The 27,047-nt window shown below is 38.0% G+C and overlaps 1 protein-coding gene across 1 annotated transcript in view; it reads right to left on the reverse strand.

Annotated features, from left to right (window-relative positions):
• The window catches only part of TMEM108 (transmembrane protein 108), a 202,971-nt gene that overhangs the window by 75,885 nt on the left and 100,039 nt on the right, over positions 1 to 27,047 (reverse strand). Inside the window, exon 3 of the mRNA XM_075212451.1 lies at positions 18,693 to 18,778. Coding sequence (XP_075068552.1) covers positions 18,693 to 18,732 — 40 coding nt within the window. The 5' untranslated portion in view covers positions 18,733 to 18,778. The remainder of the gene's footprint in view (positions 1 to 18,692; positions 18,779 to 27,047) is intronic.

Below are 27,047 nucleotides of genomic sequence, written 5' to 3' on the forward strand. Positions count from 1 at the left end.
TCCTGAGCTCAGTGCAAACAACAGCAATTCTGGACAATAAACAATTTTCAGTGTAAAGAACTCAATGCCCACTTAGCAATCCATCTAATGGAATTAGCATATATCTCCCAACAACTGTAGGGTTAAACAACTTGCAATTCTCTCTTTAGCAACCATCTTAGGTAGTTTCACAATAGAATCAAACTTCTGATGCAAGACAGACAAACTGTTTTGACAAATGATTGCTCTCTATGTTGGGGTTGGGTACTCTATGTTGTATGACCAAAACGCTGACAACACTTACCCCATCATGTTGAGGCCAAAGCTGTCAGAATCCCAAGTGTTTGAAAAACTGACATCCAACAACTGCAACCAATCAACATCCTGGCACCAGTAAGAGACGTCACTGTCAAACGCGACACTATTATTGCTGATGTTAAGGGGGTTATGGAAGGAGGTGGCGGCTGTACAATGTAGAAGCCTTTGTAAAAAAAACATTGTACAGCCGCCACTTCCTTCCATTACTCCCTTGACAGCAGGAATAATAGTGTCTTGTTTCGCAGTGACATCATTTACTGGTGCCGGGGTGTTGATTGGTCGCAGTAGTTGGACGTCAGTTTTTCAAACAGTCGGGATTATAAGTGTGTCAGGAATGACAGCTTCAGCCTCAACATGTCAAGGTAAGTATCGTCAGCGTTTTGTTCATTGATATAGTGACTATCACTGGTTCCTTGCACACTGAGTCAGTGTCAGGCTCCGCCCCTCTTCTGTGCCAGCACGGCAAGAGCCTCGCTGTGTCTAGTCAGACGCGATACTTCCGGCTTCCCCTTGCACATATCGGAAGCTCCGGCGGCACTGAACAACGCCATGCCGCTGGCGCTAGTGGTTGGATTAGGGCTCTATTTCAAGCTGTCTCTGGCACCATACTGGTGCCAGAGTATTTGGTCACTCAGCTCCAACCTTTTCTGTGTGTCCTGTGATTGATCTCCAGTGTATGATTTTGACTTGCTCCTGACTATTCTCCTGGTTACTCCTTTTTTTGTTTACCTGGTTTTGCTCATTTTGTTCCTGACCACTCCTTTCTATTCTTCTTGTGTATTGCTGCTGCTAGAACGTTACTGACCAAGCTTGCCTTTGACCACTCCTCCTGGAAACTCCCATGTACCTCCGCTGTCTGAACATTGCTGACTCGGCTTGACTGACCACCCTTTATTTCCTGTATTCCGCTGATGGCTCAGTAGTTGGACCGCGACCTGCACTTCATCCGCAGCAAAACCCATACCCCCTTGCGGGAGTCCCTGGAGAAGACTGGAGGCGAGTTAGACTCCACATCTCCCACTAAAGCTGTGCCAACACCAGCAGGTACTCTACAGTCTTATACGAGTTGTGACAATCAGCTTACAGATAACTTTAAATATAACAGATTTGGCTGGAGTAAACTCTTCCATCAAACAGCGCTATAACACCTCTAAATTGCAATATTACAGTCCCAGTAGGAGGTTTTAATACAGTTTTATGTCTCACATAAATAACTTAAAAATAGCAAAGCAAAGTAACCATAAAATGATCTGTCTTCATATGAGCCCTGCTAGCATTCCATAGGCAGTGGCAAGCTAGGTCTTTTCCTGTACTCTTAAGATGTTTCCTTCTGGGCTGCCTTTTAAGTCTAAAACTTTAGCTGAGAAAATCCCTCAGGACAAAAGTTCAGCAATAGCAGTCAGCAGTCAGGCTCTTTGTGTGAAGAGCCTCCATTATGACAGGCAGTCTTCACAGCACACTTCACAGCAAAACATCCATTAGCCTCTAGCAGTCTGTTTTTAGCCTATCCCCTTGCCCCCAAGAATCTCCTGAAACCTTCTTATTAATTTTGGCATCAAAATGCCAGTTTTTTTTGTGGGCTTTTGCAACTAATTGTCCCTGCATGTCCTTAGTGTAGTCTGGGGCTCTAGTAAGCAACATGGGGCTGTAGTTTGCAGTTTGTCCACTGCAAAATGGCTGACACAATTTGCACTGAACGTCTCAGAGAGCAAGCAGTATAATATACTTGTGATTTGAGAATATAACAACTACTAATAAAATATAGAGAAATATAAAACATTTATTATATATTCTTGATTTAGAATTCACTAGTGAGAGGGAAATACAGAAGCAGGGACAGGTATATAGTGGATATACTGAGAGAAGCAGGGTGTAAGGGGGTGAGAGGTACAGGGGGTGAGGCACAGAGGAGAGCATGTGGGAAAATAGGGGGTACCTTGTATGATGATAGCGGCACATGGGCAGAGTGGATAGATAACAGCTAAGTGAAAGTTGAGGGTCACAAGAAAGATATAAGGGAGAGGTGAAGAAACACAGGATTGGTGGCGGACACAGGGTAGATAGGCTTTTAATATTTAATATGCTGTAAATTATACTATATACCGGCGGTTCCCAAACTGTGCGCTGCGGCTCCCAGGGGTGCCGCGGCGCTGTCACTGGGGTGCCGCGGGCCAGACATAAAAAAAAAAAACCACAGAAACTTACCAATCCGTCGGGCGCCGGGACCCAGCAGCCTCCTCTCTCCCACAGCTGTCACTGAATATCGACGTCAGTAACAAGCTGCAGGAGAGAGGAGGCTGCTGGGTCCCGGCGCCCGACGGATTGGTTTTTTTTTTTATGGCTGGCGCCTGGCGCGGGGCAGAGTGAGAGGGATCGTGGCAGAGGAGGGGGACAGAGGATGGTGACAGAGGATGGTGAGAGGGGGACAGAGGATGGTGACAGCGGGACAGAGGAGAGGCACAGAGGATGGTGAGAGGGGGACAGAGGATGGTGACAGTGGGACAGAGGAGGAGAGCAGAGGATGGTGATAGCGGGGCAGAGGAGGAGAGCAGAGGATGGTAACAGTGGGACAGAGGTTGGTGACAGAGGATGGTAGCAGAGGAGGAGAGCAGAGGATGGTGACAGTGGGACAGAGGTTGGTGACAGCGGGACAGAGGAGGAGAGCAGAGGATGGTGACAGTGGGACAGTGGTTGGTGACAGAGGATGGTGACAGCGGGACAGAGGAGGAGAGCAGAGGATGGTGACAGTGGGACAGAGGTTGGTGACAGAGGATGGTGGCAGAGGAGGAGAGCAGAGGATGGTGACAGCGGGACAGAGGTTGGTGACAGAGGATGGTGACAGCGGGACAGAGGAGAAGAGCAGAGGATGGTGACAGTGGGACAGAGGAGGGGGACAGGATGGTGACAGCGGGACAGAGGAGGGGGACAGAGGAGGGGGACAGAGGATGGTGACAGCGGGGCAGAGGAGGGGGACAGAGAGCAGAGGATGGTGACAGCAGGGCAGAGGAGGGGGACAGAAAGCAGATGAGGGGGACAGAGGGGCAGAGGATGGGGACAGAGAGCAGAGGATGGGGACAGCGGGGCAGAGAAGGGGGACAGAGAGTAGAGGAGGGGCACAGTGGGGCAGAGGGGGACACAGCGTGAGAGGGGAAGTGGAGGGGGACACGGCGTGAGAGGGCAGAGGAGGGGGCAGTGTGAGAGAGGGCAGTGTATCTGGATGCAGAGGGGGCAGTGTGTCTGGATGCAGAGGGGGCAGAGTGCCTGAGGGCAGAGTGTCTGGATGCAGAGGGGGCATTTTTGCATACAACTAAATAAGTATTTCTGTCCTGACCTAAATACTTATTAAAATTTTTTGACCCAACTACTTCTAAAACAGGACTGCTCAATAATTATTTTGGAGGGGTGCCTTGAAAAAATTTGGAGACTCTAAGGGTGCTGCAAACTGCAAAAGTTTGGGAACCACTGCTATATACTGTAAAAATGCATCTAAAATTAATTTCACACTATCAAAATACCCAAAAGCTTGTGGGGACTAGGTAGCCCCCAGACCCCCAGCTGTTTATTTTAAATGTCCATACCTGCATTTCTAAATTCCATATATATATATATATACATATATATATGTATATACATTATATATATATATATATATATATATATATATATATATATATATATATATATATTTTATATATACACATATATATATATATATACATATATATATATATATATATATATGCATTGTATATACTATATGTATTGTGGCAAGATAACAACTTCTGGTGAAACACCCATGAGCTAGTTCTTGCCTTTTAACTTTGCTTTAATGTCAGAATGGCGAAAAACTTGACAACAGAAAGATACCATACACTTTCTTGTGACCTTGATGCTAAATCAACAGAGACCAGCTCTCTAGACACTGGCCGAGTTAATCAGCATTGGTCACAGTGAATAATGAAAATAGACAGGTTTTTATAATTGACACTCCTCCCACAGCCTTAGCTTGATGGGCAGATGACACTACCACCCTGTCTTTTAAAAGGAGCTCTCATCAGCTTGCTCTTACTGCAGACACACCCTGTCAGCCTGCTGTATCTGTGGCAAGACACTTTCAAAGCATGTAAATCAGACTCTATACTGTGTTTTGTTACACATATGTCTTCCACCTGTTTATATTTAAGCTAGGTGCACTGCTGTATAAATGTATAACTGCCTTTCTTATTTGCTGTCTTTCTCTGTAGTTTGCCAGCTAAATACCTATTTTAGTAGCCTGTGGAAAACACCCCCCTTTGTCCCAGTATATATTCTATATACATATATGTATACTAATGTGATACCAAATGAAAGCCCTACTGTATCTGTCCTGAAACATAATTCACTTGTGTGTACTAGAAATAAGAAAGTTATGACCATTTGAATTGTAAAATGTGACATTTTGCCTGATCATGATGAGTTGAAATCCCTGCAGTCTTGAAGAGGCAAAGATCCTTTTTCAGATTTGATGTTAGTAAATATTTTAACCTCAAGGTCTAAAAACACAGCACTAGTGTTTGTGGAGTGTGTGGAAAGCCAGGCATAGCATCTCACGCAGAGATAAGTCAAAAATTGCAGCCCATATCTTGAAATGGAACAGAGGCTCCAGCTTTCATCTATGCATCATGAAGCACAATACATACACAGGTGTAGGATCACAGGGTTCTTCACAACTGACATAAAACATCTTCAGAAAATAAAAAGATGAGCTCTCTCTTTTTAGATTATCTGTTGAATGAAATAAAAAAGTTGACAGAGGCAATTTACCTTTGTCAAGGATATTCTGTATTTATTTTTTTTTTCGTTTTCTGTAATACAAATAGACTTTTTGTAAAACATGTCAAACAAGTAGAAGCATAACATGCTTATGCAAAATACAGATTTATAAGACAGGTAGGCACCTCTCAGCAAGTATTCAGCTCGGATGTCAGATCTCTGCAGGCCTTGTAACATGACAAAGATCTGCAATGCTACTTTACTACTATACTCTAAATACAGAACATGCACTAAGTAAAGGAAATGAGCTCCATTGTAATATACTTCTGCTGCTATGTTATCTGCAAAAACTGCCCTGCTTACTAAGCAACCTAACTAGAATTGTCTGCCCTACTACAACCTACGCACAAAGCATTGGTCAACCCACTATGATAGCCAGGGCCTGATTCAGGCCTCTCAAGGCTAATACGCCTGTGCCACCCCCTTACCTTCCACACCAAGCTAATATGAAAACTTTTTCTTTATTTAAAATCTGGCTTTCTTCATCAATGTTTATGTTCCCATATTTTTGAAACTCAGCACCACTTGGCTTTTTAAAAGGGTCCCAGCAATCTTTGTCACACATTTTGGTCCCATTAAAATCAGAACTGTAAAGCAGAATGGAGGCAGGAATGAGCGCTACTGAGGGTGAAGATGTGAAGTTGGAATGGGCTGTCATGCCATCACCTGATGCCATCCTTGTTTCACCTACTCGATTATCCTCAAGCGCGCATCCAAGGTGGAGTAGAGCACCTCTCTTATGCCTAATGTCACACCTGGTAACGTCACTGAGGAAATCAGCTCACTATTAGATATTTGAAGAAATATACGTCAAGCCACAAAAGCATGTACAGACCTGAGATTATACCCTAGGTTTCATACCCATTAATATTTTAAGTGTATATCATATTTCATATGCATTTTTACTAGAATTTCTAGTAGCGTTTTAGAGATCACTGTAGGGTTCCTGATTCATTTATATATGGTGGTCACAAAAACTGGAACTAGTAGCATTCCAAAAAACACAATGGCTACAATACAAGTAAAAAAGCCAAAGTGTAACAGTAGAAAGAATTGCATTACAAATACATGTAAAATACTTCTTAGGGCTCATACCCACTGGTGTTATTCTTGTACTTTTTAACACTAATAAAAATGCTAGTAAAATCCATATCAAAACACATTTGATATGTATTATAACTAGCATTTTTACCAGTATTTTAAAGATCACTGTTGGTTTCCCAAAGTGTTTACATTAGGTAAAAGCAAAAACTGGAACAAATAGCATTTAGAAAAATATTACTGCAGTACAACAGAGGGCAAAGCAAGTAAAAATGGTAATGGGCATTATAACATTAGAAAGAATGGATTCTAGTGTCAGACCTGTTAAATGAGCCTTTAAGGTGTTAAATCCTTGGAAGGATAACTGTCAGTTACCACAATCTTTTATAAAAAGTTTGTAGTGAGAGGTCTGATAAATCCTCTATGTGAGAAATAGCATAATCCTGTGTAATCATTTTTTGTGCTTTATTTACACTATGAAACGTATATTTTCATTTAGATTAATATTAATAAAATACTTCCTTCATTGTCAATACTTCCTTCACTGAATTCATTGTTATTTTAAAGGAAAGTCTAAAGGTTGTTTTAGTTGAACTTATATTCACATTTATTTAAGTATACCAGTAGCAGAACCACCATTGGTGCAACAGGTGCATTGCACTGGAGGCCATGGAGATAACGGGGCCCATTACACGGGGAAATAGTTAGCTGTGGGCCCTGGTTCCCTCCTCCCAGCTTCCCTGCCCCAGGGCATACAGCTCGCTAGTTCCATCTCTGATGAGTATTTTTTAGGTAGATAGCACATTGTTTGTTACCTGTACTTTCATTTTCATTTATATTCATTGTGTTCACACTATTGTTTTCAGTTGGGGCTGCTGTGTACTATTTCTCTGCGGCTATAGAGTATAAAACATAGTTGCCTACTCTCCCTGAATGTCCGGGAGACTCCCGAATTTTTGTGAGTTCTCCCGGATTCCCTAGAGAGCAGGCAAAAATCCCGGATCCAGCTGTTTCCGTTGTTGAAGATGGGTGGGGGCGGAGCTATGCTGCGAATAGCTGAAATTGCATAAGATTGACAGGGGTCAGAGCCTAATGGCGCACCGCGCATGGTCCATTCGACGGACCCCCTCTCAGACAGCTGCCTTCAAAAGTAGGCAAGTATAGTATAAAACTCTTTTCATATTTACAGCATAAAATGTCTGCACTAAGTAACTGGATTTTCTTTGCTCTTAAAGGTGCAACATTTTTAAAATACTATTGAACATTCCATCCTCAGAGGTTATCAATCTTCCCTTTTCTTCGTTTCTATATTCATAAATTCTGCAGACTCAAGGAAAAGACCCTATTTTAGCTTCGAACAAAGGACATCTCATAGAAAGAAGCTGCTTTTGTGTTCTCTACTGAAAATGTTAGCCTGCTGCTCACTTCATGAGAAACTGAAAGTCTCATTATCACAAATCACTCCTTATAGGAAGCAGAGCTAATAGTTGAAATGTGTATCAATGCAGGCCTCCAAAAGCATGGTTGTTAAACTGTAAAATGAGCTCTTATGTGGAAAAATGTGCGGGGCTGTCCTGTTATATTACAAGCCAAATGCTTTGACATGACAGCAGTTTTAGTGACATAAGAATTGGAGATCCATGGCCCCCTGCTGTCACTGTTCTCTGCGACAGTACTTAGATCACCTCTCAAGGCCGCCTTGCCTCTCACTACAGTGTTTCACTAATCTCTTTTATATGCAGTTACTACACAGTCTCCAGACCCCACACATTACAGCCTTTGTAAAACAGAATTTCCTTTTTAAACCTTTTATGTAAAATGCTTCACTGAAGCTGGAGCCATACTTTTCTAAAAGCATGTGCATTCTTGTATTATGGTACTTTAGTTTGTCGCTCTTTACAATGTGCTGTCTTTTCTGCTCAATTAACTTGCATTTTGATGTGATTGGGTAATAGCAAACAGCAGAGTATATATCTATACGCAGTATCTATCTATCTGTCTGTCTATCTATCTATCTATCTATCTATCTATCTATCTATCTATCTATCTATCTGTTTATCTATTTATTTATCTATCTCTCTATCTATCTATCTGTTCTAAAATGTATTCATTTTTTACTAAAAATTTATATTTTAATTTCAAAGTAAGCATTAATACTTAATAAACCCAGTGGATCTATAGAGTTACTATATTAATTTGGCATCATGAGAGATAGCTTTACATAATGATTAAAATGCTTTGAAATACCGATCTATGAAGGTGGAAAGTGACAAGTCTCTAGGGAAAATGCTATTTTTGCCGGAGTGAATATGAGCATTTTTAATTTAAATCTGAGAGCAGACAGGGCGTGTTATTAGTGCCTGCTGTGAGCTGTCTGGAAGACTGTCTGCCACTGTATTGTGTATAACGAAAACTCTTCCCAGCGCAGCTTGCTCATGAGCCAGTTCCTGCTCTATGAACATAATTCAGTTTAGAGATATTACAAATGAGTATGTCTGAGGCCTTTAGAGATGATTTTAGGACAAGGTTCAGATCGTTTCTCAGATGAGAAATTATCACTGTTTCCATAAAAAATTCCACAATTCTATTATGAGATTATCAGTTTGTTTAGTGATAATTTTAGACACTTGTTATCTTTGCTTTTATTATTGCTTGTTTGTACAATGCCAACTATCTATCTATCTATCTATCTATCTATCTATCTTAGTGTGGCAATTTTACAAATCAATGAATTCCTTTAAGAAACATTAAACTACATTTAGCAAGTAAGACCTGCTTACTAAAATGTTCTCTTTTCAGTTGCAGCATTTATAAATACAATTGAGTATTCAGGTGGATACATTCAGGATTGACAGCATAGCTCAATCTATTTTTTTAAGATGTAGAAGTAGTTGTTAAGCAAAACAGAACCTGTTATTTCATAAACAGTCATCAAAAAGGTGTAAATAGTGTGATCACTTAACCAATTAATATATTCCTTTCCGGAATAATGTAGCATATAAAACATGATTGTTTTTTTTTTGTTTTTTTCTACTTAATCTGATTACTTACAAATTAATAAATATAACTATGGTTAATGCCCAAGTGAAATTGGGCAGAAAGCACCCGACGTCTTTGTTGGAAATAAATTATGCTTATATTAACTGTAAACATTAAGGGCCTGATTCATTAAAGCACGTAAAACAATCGAAAATTGCATTTTTTTGCAAAATGCATGTAAATCGGGCATATGAATTTCCACATTCAACTACGAGTGGATCTAAAGATACATCTGTTGTTGAATATGGGTCTAGGTAAGTACAGAAAAAAAGTATTTTAATTAATGTCACCTGTTAACAATATAGTAATTAATGACAAAACATTAAGAAAAACCTCCCACTAAAAGCAACAGAATTTTGTATCAATGGGTTTAGGAAAAACACAAGGAAAAGGAAGCCAGTCTGGTTTGCAAAAGTATTATGAGAGCAAAAATGATGGCCTTTAAGAAATACAAGCAGACTCATAATAATGAATACAACAGAATAATGAAGACACAGAGTTTAAATAAGTGGAGATGTTGCCTATAGCAACCAATCAGATTCTAGCTATCATTTATTTAGTACATTCAACAAAATTATAGCTAGAATCTAATTGGCTGCTATAGGCAACATCTCCACTTTTTCAAACCTGCCGTTTAGTAATATACTCCAAAGAGGAGTATCCTGTTAGACAGAAAGAGGCTAAGAAGTCAGATGAGCAAAGGCACAAGCTGATGAGAAAATGTCTCAGTCAGTAGCTAAAGAGGGCAACACTTCTTTTAGGTATATAAGTTAAAGGAGAAACATAAAAGGCGGAATAATAAGACTAAAGACAATAGTATAGTTGTGTAAATGGAGGTTAGACTATCAGACACACATTCTACCTCTATTCTAGTAAGGGGAAGACGTTTCTGGATGCTCTCTGAGACTGTAACTGTTGGTAGTCCAGACTACTTTACACCTGTCTGAGCACTGCATTGCATACATAACTATACACAGACGTGCAGCATTGCCTGCCTGATTTGTGCATTTTATTTTTGTTCTTACACATTTTATACTACAAAACAATTATTGCCAATAACACAACTTTTTTCTGCACTTAGTAGAGTCCATTACAAACTAGATGTAGAAATATATAAGCAATTTAATGTGATCTCAACTGGTGTATTTTACCAAACACACTGACCACAGCTTTTATCATTAGCACCATTAGCGTACATATACATATATACGTTGTGATCTTAATTGCTGTATCTATTCAGAACATAACTGCTTTCAATACATGTCATTAGCACCATTATCTACCTAACAAGTAATTAATTGTGATATCAACAAGTGTTAAAAATGATACAATTGGAAAATGGGCAAATTTTTTTTGCAGCATCTGAAAGGGGGTTAATGCTTTTGTATTACACAGACTCTGCAGTCATTTGCTTTGCAAGAAAAGGAAATATGTTAGAGGAAAAAATGTTCCACAGTGTCCACAACAGTTTTATGTCAGATGTAAGAATGGAATTTGCCTGGCTCCCCTGAAATCTGTGCTAAATGCGGCATTGTGACTAATCTTCCTTTCCTGATAGTCCTCTTCTGCTACGCCTCTCTGCAAACCCTTCATTGGCTCTCCATTCCCTCCAGAATACAATTCAAGTTGCTTACTCTCACTTATAAAGCCCTCTTTAATGCCTCCCCTTCTACATCTCTGACCTTATCAAGAAGTTCTCCCCTACTTGCCCACTACATTCTGTTACTGACTTTGCCTCTCCTCATTACCTATCAACATCTCACAGTCCTGCTTCAGGACATTGCCCATGCTACTACCCGCATTTGGGCTCCCTGATCTGCCCAATCAGACTTCCCTAACCTCGAATTTCTCAAATGCTCACCTTTTCACTTGACTACCTGACCCCATCCTAAGACAATTCCCTTCTCATGATCCACCTGCCCCTTTCCCTCCACCTCTTTCATCTGTTTAATATCCTAATCCTCTTAATGTTAACTCTCACAAGTTTGACCCTCTCTACCAACTTTCCTTTGTTCTAGTTGTGTCTTCTTAAGTAGTTGATTTCTCTATAGTCTCTTTTCAGATTTTTACTGATTCTATTGTTTCTCTTGTGTCTTCCTTTTCCGTATTTCTTTCTCTTTATTATTCTTTGATTGTGAGACACTGGAGATTCTGTAACATCTTATGAATATATTAAGAAGATGATGATGATGATGGAATCCCAGGGAAAGACAAGATCCCCTAACAATCCAAAACATTTATTTTGATTTGAATGATGTAGAAATTAAAAATATATTCAATTGTAAATACAATTTTATTTATTTTTCAAAATAACTTCAGACTTCAACACTTAGGAGGTAATTTATGATGTGCAAAACAGCCAGGGCACAGTTCCAAATCCTCTAGAATGACATCATGTGCCTCAATTTACGCTGATGTGATTATTTTTCTGCCAAATTGTATGTGCAAGAGGGTCAAGATGTTGGTGTATGCAGCATTGCTTTCTATATGTATATGCCACAATAATCCTTGAATTTAGAAAACTGGAGGATTCTTTCTAGCCAATTGGAGTGAAGTGGTAATTTGTATGTAGAAACCATAATTTGTGATTTTTAGAGTGATTCACAAATATTACATTTGAAATTATTTAATTCTTCTGCTGAATGGAATTTATGGATTTTCATACCTCTCTATTAGCTGGTAATTTTATGAGTGAAAGGCAGGAAAGAAGTCCAAACAACTTTGAATTTAATTGAATATAACATAAACATCCACAAAAATCGATGATCATATACAGTGAAAACACAGCTTGCTACTGATTTGTAAACACAGAACAAAGTCTCTAGTAATGGTGATCTCTGACAGCTGTACTGAATAAATGTTCTCCATAGACACTGGCAGTCTGTAGTGCTTTACTCAGAATAATTAAGTAGACTTGTAGAAGTAGCCACAGTACTCACAATATGCAATACCCAGTCTTCCTGATCTATCTTTAGACTGCAAAAGTCCAAGTGCAACTGAGATGAGCCCAGAGCCACTCTGTGGTGTACTCAGCTGGTAGAGTAATTTAGAAAGATTTCCTTCCAAGCCAGATGACCTATGTGTAATAAGCCATTCAATGTATAAATTGTTGTACTCACAGAGAGAGGTCACAGTAATCAGGATTCCGGAATGCTGAGTAAAATGTATAATGCTGATTGCCAGAGTACAGAGTCAGAAGACTTTGTATACCATTAGGAAGGGTAATAAGGTAATAGAGCCAGAATTGAAGCTGCAATCAGAAAACTGAAGAAAACAGAGTCCATTGACAAAGCTATATAGAACTGGAGGAACTTTAAGCACCAAAGATCCAATCAAGTTAGGAGAGAAAGACACCTTAATTTAATGCGACAGGTGTACAATGCCTCACCAAAGCTGAATAGGTAATGTCAATATACACAGTCGTGCTCACCAGAGTTATAGACAATCCCAATATCCTAACAGCATGTAGAATATTTCCCACAATAGGTTCTGGAATGGAAATGATTGTAGAGAGAATGTAACTAAATTATTCACAGTTATGGAAGTCTTAATTGGGGAATGAGAGTTTAAGAAATTATATGATATGATATAAATACTTTCTAGGATCTTATAGAAAACTCTCTGGCAAATTGTATGGTGTAAAATGTACAGCTAGAAAAAAAGGTTCTTTACAGAAAGGTTAGTGAAATTATAGAATGTACCCACACATGAAATGGTTGCTATGGGTTACATCACCTTTTCATGTTCACCAGTTGTTGTTACTGCCCCCATTGTGTGTCTGCTAGAATCTGTATAAGGAAAAAAGTGCTTTGAACATACAAGTACAGTAGAATTTTGTAGGAAAATGAATATTCAATTTTGTATTACTGTAATGTAATGCAAGAGAATACATTTGCAACGTAGTCTAAACACGTAACAAATAGATCTCCACTATTTTATAAGAATGTACTGTATTTAGGCTTCACAAGAGTCTTTGAGCTAGAAATGTCTATTTTACATTTCATATTGTTGCAATTTCATATTTGTAATATTTTACCTCAATTATATGGCCAGGGCCGGATTAACCCAAGGTCTAACTGGGCTACAGCCCAGGGGCCTCGGGCATCCAGGGGGTACTTCAAAGTCCTCAGCAGCATTATTGATCGGTCTGGGGGCAGGGGCGCCCCTGCGCCCCCGGCCCTATCAATGCTGCTGAGCACTTTCACTGTAGTCATCCATCCCCGGTGCTTAGTAATCTGTTTACTGAGGAGATCTCCCAAGAGTGAGACTCATAGTCTCACTCTCACCAGATCTCCTCAGTAAGGAGCTTACAGCACGCCGCGGAAGGAGGACTGCAGTGACAGGTAAGCGCTTGGGGGGCCTCACGGGGGGCGGCAGGCGGCTCACATTGGGGGCCTTACAGTGGAATGGAGGTCCCCTTAGCCCAGTGGCCTCCATTCCCTTAATCCGGTCCTGTATATGGCACATTCATTGTGTATGGCTCTGTTTGTTTGCCCCTTTAATAGCCGCTACAAGTTCCACAAATGTTCCTAATATGCTGACATATCTAATAGCACATGCTATAAATGTCTTGTGCAACCACACAAATCATATACACAACAGCTTAGCCTCATTATACAATTTAATCTGATTGGTTAAAAATGCTGATGAACCATGTGCTCATTGCAATTAATATAAAAAATGTTACAAATGAGAAGACCAACTCTTAACTTTCTGCAATGTCTTGCATAACCATAAATTCAACTTTGAATAAATAAATATATAAATTAGCATGGTGACACGCTTGAAGCAATCCAATTTATGAGATTACTATTAAGGTTCATGATTTTCACATGAAGAAGGCTGTTCCCTAGAGTCTCTATTAGATATGAATTATGTAGAGAAGAGAAAATTAGACTATTATACTAGAAAACATATGCAAACTATGTTAACACTGAATAAGTATTTGTGAATAGTAGAACAACCTAATGATGTTCCTTACTGGAGAAAAGCAAGTGTTATAATGGCAGTATAACACTAGTTCTAATGCTTTTATTAACTTGTTAAGATCTTTTAACTTTCAACTAAAATACAGAGTTTCAGCACCAAATGCTATGTTGCAAAAAATGAATCTAACCACGGCTGGCAAGGGAAGCCAATAGGGCAGATCATTATACATATGCTAGTGGCAGCACAGCACAAGACCAGATGAGTGAATCTTTCAAAATTCAATTTATGAGCTATTTGCTCCATGGTGACTAATAGTAATGGGTGCAAGTAGGATATATGCCTGCATTATTGTTCAGATTTTGCTATTTAAATTTGCACTTCTTTTCTTTCTACATTTCACACATAATCTTTATACATTAGATACCTGGTTTATAATCAACTTTGATTATATTGAGTTATGATATTATAGTTAAAGAACAAACAATTTTAACCACACCTACATGAAAATAAGTGTTTATAAGACAGACAATTGGCACAATTTAAAAAGTATATCAAAATAATTTGAACCACATTTACTGTGGTATTTAATTGCATGAAAATAAATGTCATAAAACAATTGTATTTCACAGTTAGAATAAAATATACTGCAGTAATTATTTGAGTGAACGCATACTTTTGAAATACTGGATAAATTGAATACAAAATTGTCAGCATTGTGGCTGTAAGTAATACTCATCTGTCCATCATCAACATTGTTGTCCTGTCCACATGAGCGCATATATGGTTTGAAGATGTATTTGTGAATATTGCATTTGAGATGATTACAATTCGTTGCTTAATTTAAAGTACATTGCGATCAGGATAACTGAAACTTACACTCCATTTTTACAATAAAAAATTATTTTGTGAAAAACAGTCATGTACGATACAGGCAATTTTATGGATCTATGAGGATAAACTATATTCTAATAATTTATAACCTCACACATGGTGGGTTTTATCTAAGTGAAAAACAGGTGTTTATAAAACAGATCATTTTGCCTTTGAAAGCATTACAATCTAATCTCTAACACCAACTGTGATCATTTCAATCAAATACAGCAGTTAATTGTGTTGCAATGTTTACATGAGCTGAGAGTCAAACAAATGACAAAACAAAATTGTCCCTACTTGTACAATGCAACTTCCACTTATAAAGTTATCACTGGAACATACCAATTAAGGACACTAATTTCACAATGCATACAAACTCTGTGCAAGCTGACAATCCCTGTAGTATACACCTTGAGTAGTACAGTAGACAGAAGAACAGTAGACAGCAATGCATGTGAGTGTTATGTGAGTGACATTGTTTAATGGGCAGAACTGTGCAGGAGACTCATGTAACAATGAGAGACAGTTCTATTTTATGGATCTATGAGGATAAACTATATTCTAATAATTTATAACCTCACACATGGTGGGTTTTATCTAAGTGAAAAACAGGTGTTTATAAAACAGATCATTTTGCCTTTGAAAGCATTACAATCTAATCTCTAACACCAACTGTGATCATTTCAATCAAATACAGCAGTTAATTGTGTTGCAATGTTTACATGAGCTGAGAGTCAAACAAATGACAAAACAAAATTGTCCCTACTTGTACAATGCAACTTCCACTTATAAAGTTATCACTGGAACATACCAATTAAGGACACTAATTTCACAATGCATACAAACTCTGTGCAAGCTGACAATCCCTGTAGTATACACCTTGAGTAGTACAGTAGACAGAAGAACAGTAGACAGCAATGCATGTGAGTGTTATGTGAGTGACATTGTTTAATGGGCAGAACTGTGCAGGAGACTCATGTAACAATGAGAGACAGTTCTACAAACAACCAGTAAAAATTACTGTGAAACTGAACACATGATACTTTTATATAGTAATGGTCATGTGTGTTGCATTGTGATTGGCCTCTTTTATTTGCTTGGCAGTGATTGGTCTGATTCTAAAAGAGTGTTTTTTTTATCTACTGAATTTCATTTGAAACAGGCCTGATAAAATGTACTTGAATTTAAGATGATCATATGAATTTCAACTTTGGATAAACTGATTTACAAGTAAATATTCTGCAGTATTTAGAAAATAGAGCAAAGTATTATTTTCAACAGTTGGATACATGGAAGGCTATAAAAGTTAGCACTCAAAAAAGTGTAAAAAAAATAAATTTAGAAAGTAGGAAAAATGCTGGTCTGGAAATATACCTGTTTATCCACCTAGTGCCAATATAGATGCTAACATACAACTTTTGTGAACTAACTTTATAAATTGCTCTGCACCTGCTTTTTTATGTTTCAGAGTCCAAATGGAAATGCGCATGTTGAAAACAGTTAACAATATATTTACTAAACTGCGGGTTTGAAAAAGTGGAGATGTTGCTTATAGCAACCAATCAGATTCTAGTTATCATTTATTTAGTACTTTCTACAAAATGACAGATAGAATTTAAATGGTAGCTATAGGCAATCTCCACTTTTTCAAACCCGCAGTTTAGTAAATATACTCCAAAATGTTATTTCCAAAATCCTGCCTGCAACCACTTGAGGACCACCCTCCTTATATCATAAGTAAGTGTTGAGAGTGATAGGACTTCAAGACTATATTTCCTACATTTGTCACTATTTAATGCTTTTATTACAATGTTTGAATTGCTCCTGGAGGGTATAAATGGTGTCCTACTGAAAGTATAGCCCTGATTGTTGCCACCTCCGAACACAGGTAAAAATCAAGTCCTTTTGCGCTCTCCTCTCTACGATAACCAGGTAAATGCGCTCTCTAGCTATGTCCTCTCAAAAGTATACACATGACATCACAAAATGGCATTTACACACCAGATTTTTTTTTTGCTTGTGCAGATAAATGAGATCAGTATATCTTCACAGCAAAAATGATATTAACATCGTGAATCTAATATGCTGCCCTTTGTTTTGCCTTAAGCAAAATTCCATAAATTTACCCTAGCAGATTTGCCTACATGACCCATATCGCCAAGGATACATCTGTACTGTAATCTGCTTTTTTGTGATCTCCAATAGAGGTCTATTCATACTACATTCTGATTAGAACAGGTTGCATTGAATAGGGAATTGATGGCTCACTTGGATATTTGAAAGGCTTGTAGCTGAGGCAGCTAGTACATTATATGTATCTAAAATATGTTATACTATTGTAGCAATACACAGTAAAATATATAGTGATTTAGGAAATTACTTTGGGTAGAATACAAAATAACTTTTACTATGTTTTCCTCTGTCATATATGCTAACATGGTGCACTTATGATATATTAGCAACATGCATGGGCAACCTGTATATTCTATAATGTGCGGCAAACAGGAATGCACGATGTCCATAAGAATTACCCCGAACAACTGTAGAAACAGGATAATTATATGGTCAATTGCCATTTTTAACTAATAATATAAAAAATACAGAAAAAACCCTCATCTATCAGTGGTAATATTTTAACACTTGATTATACATAGTGCGGTGTTTACTAAAGAGTTTCACCATCATTCTTTTCTTTTAAGTAATCTAATGTGTATGAAAAGTTTAATTTTAAAACAATGGAACCCAATAAAGATTGTGAAGTCAACCAGGATATTACTGCTATGCGTGTAATGATGTCACAGCTTTCTTCTTAAGTGCAGCAAGACCCTGAAAGCAACTCAGGAAAGAAGACAGACACTGAGAGTATGGGCAGGACTATATATATATATATATATATATATATATATATATATATATATACACACACACACACAGATATATACAGGGTGATTCAAAAGTTGCAGTACACCCTTTTATTTCACAAACTCTACAGGAATTAGGCCGATTGGCTGATTTCAAGATGGCGCCCATGTTTGGTACATACCGTAAAAGATAGACCACATCACCCATACCTTACGGGAGTATTCAGGTTTCCCAATTTCCTGTAGAGTTTTTGAAATAAAAGGGTGTACTGCGACTTTTAAATCACCCTGTGTATATATATATATATATATATATATATATATATATATATATATATATATCGATAGATAGAGGTATTTCACATAAATATCCCATTAAAATAAAATGTGTAGAACTAGTATGAAATTGAAACAATATGCAGATGGTCTCTGTTTTTTATCAGCATTAAACAGAAGGCCCACTGACATGTCTCCTTATCAAGACAGAAGCAGTGACTAATGGTAATATAACGAGAAGAGTTATTTAGTGAATAGTTTTGAAATATAAGCTAAACATAAATAATTTAGTCGGTCATGTTTAGATTTGTTAATCAAATGAAGCTTTAGGGCCATTAATGGTTTCTCTGGGTACTTCAATGTCCAATTGTGTCTGCACTAACACAATGAGTATACACTTTGGCCTCTGTACACCTACATTAAAATCATTTCTTTAGACAACCTTAAATAGCTGTTTTTAAGTCATGCAGGCTAATTTACAGCTGTGAAACACTTCTGCTGGACTGGATCTATAAAAAGATTAATGTATATAAACACACTGTCAATGAGTTAATCTGTACTTACTAAATAGATGGCAACAGAGGGCCTGTGACCTTCTCTTCATGGTATCATCTGCTCCTTCGTGTCCGCTAGTTTACTCGTCATACTGTCTAGAAGATAAGAACAAGGATAATTAATCTACATTTGCTTGGTAAGAATTATCCCATGAAAATCACCTTTATTCTACCAATATTTTCACTGTATTTTTATACTACAAAACATTAAGTAAAAAGATAACAATAACAACATTTAAAGAGCAGTTTTCTATGTCTCATCATAAATCGATACGTCAAATTGAGCACAAGTAATCTCACAATTGCTCAAGCCAACTTTGACTGGCTTGAGCAATTGTGACAGTGTGGACATGATTCACAAATGTTAAATAAACCAATGTCCCAAATCTAGAGAACCTATTTGCCAGCATGAGCACTTGCATTTGTTCACTCTGCTTCTCCCTAGGTGTTACCATTTGTTTTTGGCTGTGATTTATTGACTTATGCACCCAGAAATTATTTAGTATTAGACGCACCAGACCTGATTCACCAAGGAATGTAAGTTCCATTGTGTACCATGTTTTGCATGAGTTTGGTCTGTGCATGTTTAGAAACAGACTTTGCGCCAGTGAACTCAATTCAAGTCCGAACGCAAATGACACCTCCGAAAGCCTACAATTTGAGTGAGTGGAACAAGCGAGAGAAGGGCATATGTATGTAGTCAATGTACAGGAAGGGTGTGTCAAGGTCGAGCACATGCACATTCATCCGATTCAAACTCTGGGCATCGCTTAGGTATGTGATCAATTGCATCAGCTATAGGGCAGTTGTAAGTACAGAGTGAAAGTGATGACAGAGGCGTATGCAAGCTAAAACATGCAAATAAGAGCAAACATAAAAAGGAATTTTATGTACAGTATGCATTAATAACATCCTGATATTTCATGTAAAAAACTGATTTTTTTTTAATGTATTTTTTATTAACGATTATAGTATTACTCAGTGTTAATGTATTCAATATTTTTCCTATGCATTCTGACTGGACTTTCCTTTGCACATATGCATTGTGCGTATCCTGCAGTGTGTTCTATTTGTCTGCATATGGAAAGTACCAGATAGCCAGAGTGTACTTATAACTGTATTCAAATAACTTTTATGTGACCAAAATTTTCCACCAGCCTCTGAACGTTAGGTATAAGGCTAGAATAGGGACAATACAATTCTGCAGAGATTTCCATCCTTCAACATCTTGTGTGCATTGTTTTACTGTGCCCCATGACAGAGAACGTCTGTTCACATGTGTATTTTTGCACTGAAAATAAACAACTTTGCAGCACATTGCTGTACAACCAGGTCTGCCTAAAAAAGAAATCCTTACTTTGCTTTAATGAAGTAAGGGGAATCACTATCAAGTCCAGTCTTGTTTCCTGCTTTGTGACCAGCCCAACTTCATCTGCTTCCTCAGCCCTTGGTGAATAAGAGCTGGGGCCACAGATTAAGTTTTAAGCAGAGAAAATAACTGTCCGAGCACAAAGCAGGAAGAAGTTGGAGCCCACAAGTGATGGCTCACAGGGCGAACATGCCCCTCTGGCTACCTGTTTCCCATTACTCTATTAGAAGCACAGAGAGTCTACGTCAATGACCACGACATAAGCAAAATCACGTCCTTGATATTCACTTAGATCATTATCACTTTCAGTGTGAACAGTTTAGAAGCAACATTCATTCTCAACTTTCATTTGGTAAAATCAATGTTCAGCTCATGATTTATCCCCAGACAATTTCAAATTTTTTAGTCTTTGGATAATTATTTGGATTGACCTGAGATATCAGAATAAAATGGTGAACAAAAAAGATATTTGTAAGCTTTTACGTTCCAATAATTCTTGAAACCTCAGATTGCAATTAATATAAAGTAGTAAATCAAGTAAGCTTCTCTTTGATATATAATTTGCTGTCCATGGTACTAACAGAGTAGTGATAAGTTATTCTCTCCTCAATCTCCCTTCTCTATACAAAAAGCCATATCCATATAAACCTAGCTAAGAGCCTGAAAGAACTCAGGTTATACTGTCCATAATAACCATTTATCTCATATTTATTACTAACTACAGTCCATGGATTAACCCATAAGTGCCTTTATAACTTATCTGGCATGTGGCTGAGGATTTAGGGTTTATGATAGTTTGTTAATTAAGGATTACTATTGTTATAATTCTTCTATCTCTACATACTCTCTAAACCAGAGGTAGGCAGTGGCTCCCCAAGGATATATAGCCCCCAATAACAAATGGGAAGGTTTTCTGGAAAGATTTTTAAAACCATATCTAAAATCATGCTATGTAGCTGACCAATAAATATAAAGCATAAGGTAATTCCTCTGCTGCTTCTAGAACCAGGCCTAGAATTGCAACAAGCCTGGTTCTCTGATAGTTTGTGTGCTAAATGCACATGTAAGTTCACCACAACCCAACCCACTCTCTTCACAGGCTATTGTGGAAACACTTTTTATATGATTCTAGTAGTGGAGAGGCCAATGTCCTCTCAACAGTAAATTGCTCAGTATATCTGTACAGGGTAAAAGCACATTGAAAAACTGAGTGTTAAACATCCTCTTTTATCCCTTACCCTCTATAAGGGTCAAGCATAATCCATATCTGAACCAGTCCTCTGGGGAAAGGGCCTAAATAAATTATCGGGAATCCACACCTAGAGTGTACCAGCCTACTGCTGAGTAGCACTGGGTTCCTCCTGATACTCCTTGATGATGGGTATCAGGGTAATACTGTAAAAACATAGTGCAAGCTCTCATGGTAATACAAGTGCCAGCATGCACTGATATGCCATGACCATTTTTGCATGTTAGCACTTGTAGAACTACCAACACCAGCATGCACATGGGATCCAGTGCATACTCGCACTTGTAGTGCCAAAAGAGTGCACTGCAGGTGTTGCCCCCCATAAGAAATTTAAAACTATTGCCCACTACACTATAAATATTTAATGACACCATAAATTAAATGCTCAATATAGATTGACCCCATAATCCATTAATCGATCTGTTTGCTTGTCATATGTAATGGGTAGATAGAGTGGTTTTGATTCATGCATTTAAATGTGCGGTTTGGATTTTAATAAGTTTACAAAGCACACATCAAAGCACATGAAAACCTGTGGTTTGAGTTAACCTGCCCTTTTAGATTAAAATGGCACTACCTTCTCTTAAATAAAATTAAGCTATCAGCACAGCTTGTATGAAAACTTGTATGAAAACTATTTAAAGCAATCTTAAATTTCCCGTAGCAGGGATCACTTCTTCAACAGAGGCAAGTATTCTGGTATATGACACAAGGATCTCTTTACAATGATTAATGTGGTTTATTTAATGTTATTGAGTTGATGTTATGTGCTTTGCTCCTTACATGTCAATCAATTCCTGAGCCTACCTACCATGGTGTCAGGCAAAGATGCTAAATAGATTATTGAACATGGCCATTATTTGACAACCAGCTGCACTTATAAGGGCAACAGTAAATCAACAAATCAAATCACTAAATGGTTACTTGACTAACACCTGAATAGTTATTTATTTAAAAAAATAGCAGCTCATGATCATTATGATACTATTAGAGGCATTTTATTGATTTTAATTCCTCCTACATTTTCATTGGTTTATAAATATGTTTTAAATAGAAAATATATTTCTTATTTGAAAAATAGAGGTACATTTTTATTTTTGGATAAAGTCAAAAAACATGTTACAACTAAAGAATAGGCATACATAGAAACAGGACTGTATGAAGAGTAAGAAGATGTGTTTATAGACTCAAATTCACAAATAACAGCAAAATTATATTTAAAATTTTGCTTGGAACTCTTGATTTTCTTTGATTTATTGATAATTTGAGGATCCTAGCTATGATTTATTCCACCCAATTCTAATACGCCATCTATAATTTTTGTGGGAGTAGCAGGCGTAACAACTCAATGAGTGAGAGCTAAAGTGGACACTTAGAAGTTAAAATTTAGGCGGCATTTAATGTTTTTGAAGCGGGTATAGCTAGGTTTTAAAATATAAGGTTCACCATGTACTTGACATCTCTGTCCTACACAAACCATCAATTTGTGAAATGATGCAGATTCGATACATTTGAAAATCCTAATTTTTAATGCTATCATGTGCTCCAGGATGTTCTTTTCCCCTCAGTCTTATACTATCCACAGTGATGGTTGGCTGTGATAGCTGACTGGTTTGGAATCTTACTGTGGAATTATTACAAATATTATGTGACAGAGAACTTACAGTCTGCACTTCACAATTGTCATTGGGTGTAGGTTAGGTCCTGTATGACCAACATACCGTATATACTCGTGTATAAGCCGAGTTTTTCAGCACATTTTTTGTGCTGAAAAAGTCCTCCTCGGCTTATACACGAGTGAACGTCTGTTCTGCCGTCCCTCAGCTTTAAACTTCCACAGTGGAACGCATGTGCGTTCCACTGACAGGAAGTTCGGCATTTGGAACGCAAACTTGCGTTCCAAATGCCGAACTTCCTGTCAGTGGAGGCGCACATACGTTTCACTGCGGAGGTAAGTAAAAGGCTGAACACCGCTAATTTCATTTGTTTAAAAGGTTATCTCCAGGGGGGTTAATTGTCCTCTTGTAAATTTAATAGTTAAATATCTCAACTGATAATCCAAGGTATCTATCTGCACGAGGAGGAATAGAGATTCCCAGATGAATAACTGCTGTGCTTCTAAACCTACTGCCTCTAATGCATGCAATACAATATGCGGGGGTTAAATAATCCACTACCTCCTATTTGTGACAGACTGTCTTGGAATTGAAGGAGCTGCACATACTAATATACCGGTAGGTATATTATCTGTAGCTGTTATGCTATAAGTATCTATTTAGTCTTGAAAAAGGCCTTGAAAAAGCATAGCGAAACACTTAACAGATTTTAATAAATGTAACTGTTATGAAGATTGACTCTGCTAGTTTTCAATTCCTCTTAATATCGTCTGTGTTTTCTCTCCCCCACCTCTTCTCTCTCCCTCCTTTTTCTCTCCTTCTCCCTTCCTCTCCCTGCATTTCCCACCCTAGGCTTATATTCGAGTCAATAAGTTTTCCCAGTTTTTTGTGGTAAAATTAGGTGCCTCGGCTTATATTCGGGTCGACTTATACTCGAGTATATACGGTATGTATCATCCTCACCACCCTCAACACCAAGTATAACAATGTAAAATTAGCATGTAGATTTTTTTTTTAACTACCATCTGTCTTGTCAGGTTTTGTGTTTCTCCCAAAGGAGACTAAGATGCTTTTCCATTTGTTGGATCAGGGCCGATGTTCCAAGCTTAGCTCCCTGATGACTTTGACCAATCATTTGTGTTTGTACTATGTACTTGATTATTGCCATGTAATGCATGTCGTTCTGAAACAATTTCCATACCAATGATTTTAGGCTTGCAATGGTGAATGGCCTTTTAGATATGTATTGATTTTCATACTTGGAATGGGAAATGATTGGCTCTTCATTGTAAGGTTGCAAGTAATAGACAACTAATAACCATGATCATGTCTAATATTGGGTTATCAGTTTCACTTACAGTTTTCTTCTATTTTGCATATTTGTTACATTTAATTGTTTCAGAACTTCAAACAAAGTTGAAATATAAGACAATGACTACTTGAGTAAACACAAAATACAGTATTGAAGAAAAAAAGTTATCCAACATAAACTGGCCCTCTGTGAAATAGTAATTGCCCCCTTAGTTACTCATTTAACCAATGAACCAAGTTAAATTGATAATTGGGTTCAATTAGACTAGACACAATCAGGCTTCACTGCAATCAGCCCTGTTGAATCTAAACATCACTAAAATAGAACCTTTCCAGAAATGTGAAATTGGCTAAAAGGTCTCAACAAGCAGTAGAGTATGCCGTGATCAAAAGAAATTCCAGAAGAGATTAGAAATATATTTATTGAAATAAATCAGTCTGGAGAGGGTTACAAAGGCTAGGGCTCTGGGACTTCAGCGAATCACAGTAAGCGCTATTATCTCTAAATGGAGAAAACTTGGAACAGTTATGAAACGTCCCAGGAGTAGCTGGCCTGCCAATATTCCTCCAGGAATGCACCGACTCATCCAGGAAGTCAAATAAGAACCCAGACAAACATCTAAAAAATACAGGCCTCGCTGTAATGTCAGAGTTCATGATTCCATCATAAGAAAGACAATGGACAAAAATGGTATCCATGGTAGAGTTGCAAGGCAAAAACCACTGCTAACCAAGAGGATAATAATGGCACATCTCACATTTGCCAAGAAACACATTGATGACCTCCAAGTCTTTTGGGCTAATGTTCTGTGGACTGATGAGTCAAAAATTGAACTTTTTGGAAGACGTGGGTCCTGTGTCATCTGTCGTCAAGATAGCACAGCAATCCACAATAAGAACATCATACCAACAGTTAAAGTTTGCTGCTTCAGGACCCGGGCAACTTGCTATAATTGACAGATTAATGAATTCTGCTCTCTACCAGAAAATTCTCAAGGTCATCAGTCTGTGTTATGTAGCTCAAACACAACTGAGTTATGCAGTAAGACAATGAACCGAAGCACAAGAGCAAGTCCACCTCTGAATGGCTCAAAAGAAACAAAATTAAGGTTTGGAAGTGGCCTAGTCAAAGTCCTGACTTGAATTCAATTGAGATGTTGTGGCAGGACCTTAAACGGACAGTTCATGATCAAAAACACTCCAATGTTGCTGAATTAAACTAATTCTGCAAAGAAGAGTGGGCCAAAATTTCTCCACAGTGCTGTAAAAGACTGAATTCCAGTTATCAAAGCATTTACTTGTAGATGTTGCTGCTGAAGGTCGTACAACCTTAAGCTTAGAGGGTTAATTAATTTTTCACATGGGTGATATAGGTGTTGGATATTTATTTTCCATCAAATAAATGAAATGACCATTTAGAAACTGTATTTTGTGATTACTCAGGTTATCTTTGTTTTATATGAAATTTTGTTTGAAGATCTGAAACAATTAAGTGTGACCAAAATGCATACAGGGGCAAAAACCTTTTCACACCGTTGTAGCCTATAAAATCATCATCATCATCATTTATTTATCTAGCGCCACTAATTCCGCAGCGCTGTACAGAGGACTCACTCACCTTAGTCCCTGCCATAATAAAGCTTACAGACTAAATTTCCTAACACACACACAAACAGACTAGGGTCAATTGTGATAGCAGCCAATTAACCTACTAGTATGTTTTTGGATTGTGGGAGGAAATCGAGGCAGTTATCAAAGTTTATCAAGCAAAAATGTAAATTGTAAAATGTATTGTACAAAGAAAATTACTGGTATAACAAATTGGTTTAAACAGTTTAAATACAAAATCTCAGTTTAACACCAAAACATTGCCAAGGTCTATTCTGTGTGTAATCATTACAAGATGTATTGAATATATGCGATGTATGCGAGCAGAAAAAAATTGCACCTTCATAGTATATATTTTTTGGAGTGAGAGGGGTCAGAGGCGGGCTGGCGAATCTCAGCCCGGGGCGCACAGGCGGCCGCATCACATGACAGGCGATGCGGCCATGTCCAATGATGCAGCCGCATCACCTGTTATGTGATGCGCCCGCCTGTGCGCTGACGCGGCCGCATCTCGTGTTTTGCGGCCGCAGGGAAATATAAAAAAAAAACGAGCATTCACGATGCCCCCCTGCCCTACCGCCCCAGCCCGCCCCTGAGAGGGGTGTTGTGGGGGTTTTCTTGCAGGCATTTGATAGCACTTGGTGGGCCTGACAGTATTATATATGCTTTTTTTGTTATAGCAGAATGGCAACTGCATCGGTTTACGTGACTTTTTCATCATCACCTCTTGATAAAACTTCACAAGCAGTTTCTGAAAATAGGTTGTCTATTGTCCTATCATCACTACAGACTCACCAGAATCTGAAAAGGTAGAGTGCTTTACATTGGGCACAAATGACAAAAATTTGCCACCCATTAATTGGTGGATGAGGATGAATCAACACTATCTGTATTTGCTTCATAATCACTGGCAAAAGTGGCGATAGCATTATTATTAACATTTATTTAAATAGTGCCAATATATTATATAGCGCTGTACAGAGAAGGTTTTTAATCATTCACATCAGTCCTTGTCCCAGTGTAGCCCACAGTCCCACAGTCTAAATTCTCTATCACACAAACACACTAGGATCTGTTAACCTACTAGAATATTTTTGGACTGCAGTAGAAAACTGACACGAACACAGAATGAACATACACACGCTGATAGTACTCTTGCACTACTTCTTTTCTTGTACATCAAGCGTTGTGAAGTTGTCTTCACACATTTGC

This window comes from Mixophyes fleayi, chromosome 5 (assembly GCF_038048845.1).
Source record: "Mixophyes fleayi isolate aMixFle1 chromosome 5, aMixFle1.hap1, whole genome shotgun sequence".
Lineage (NCBI taxonomy): Eukaryota > Metazoa > Chordata > Amphibia > Anura > Limnodynastidae > Mixophyes > Mixophyes fleayi.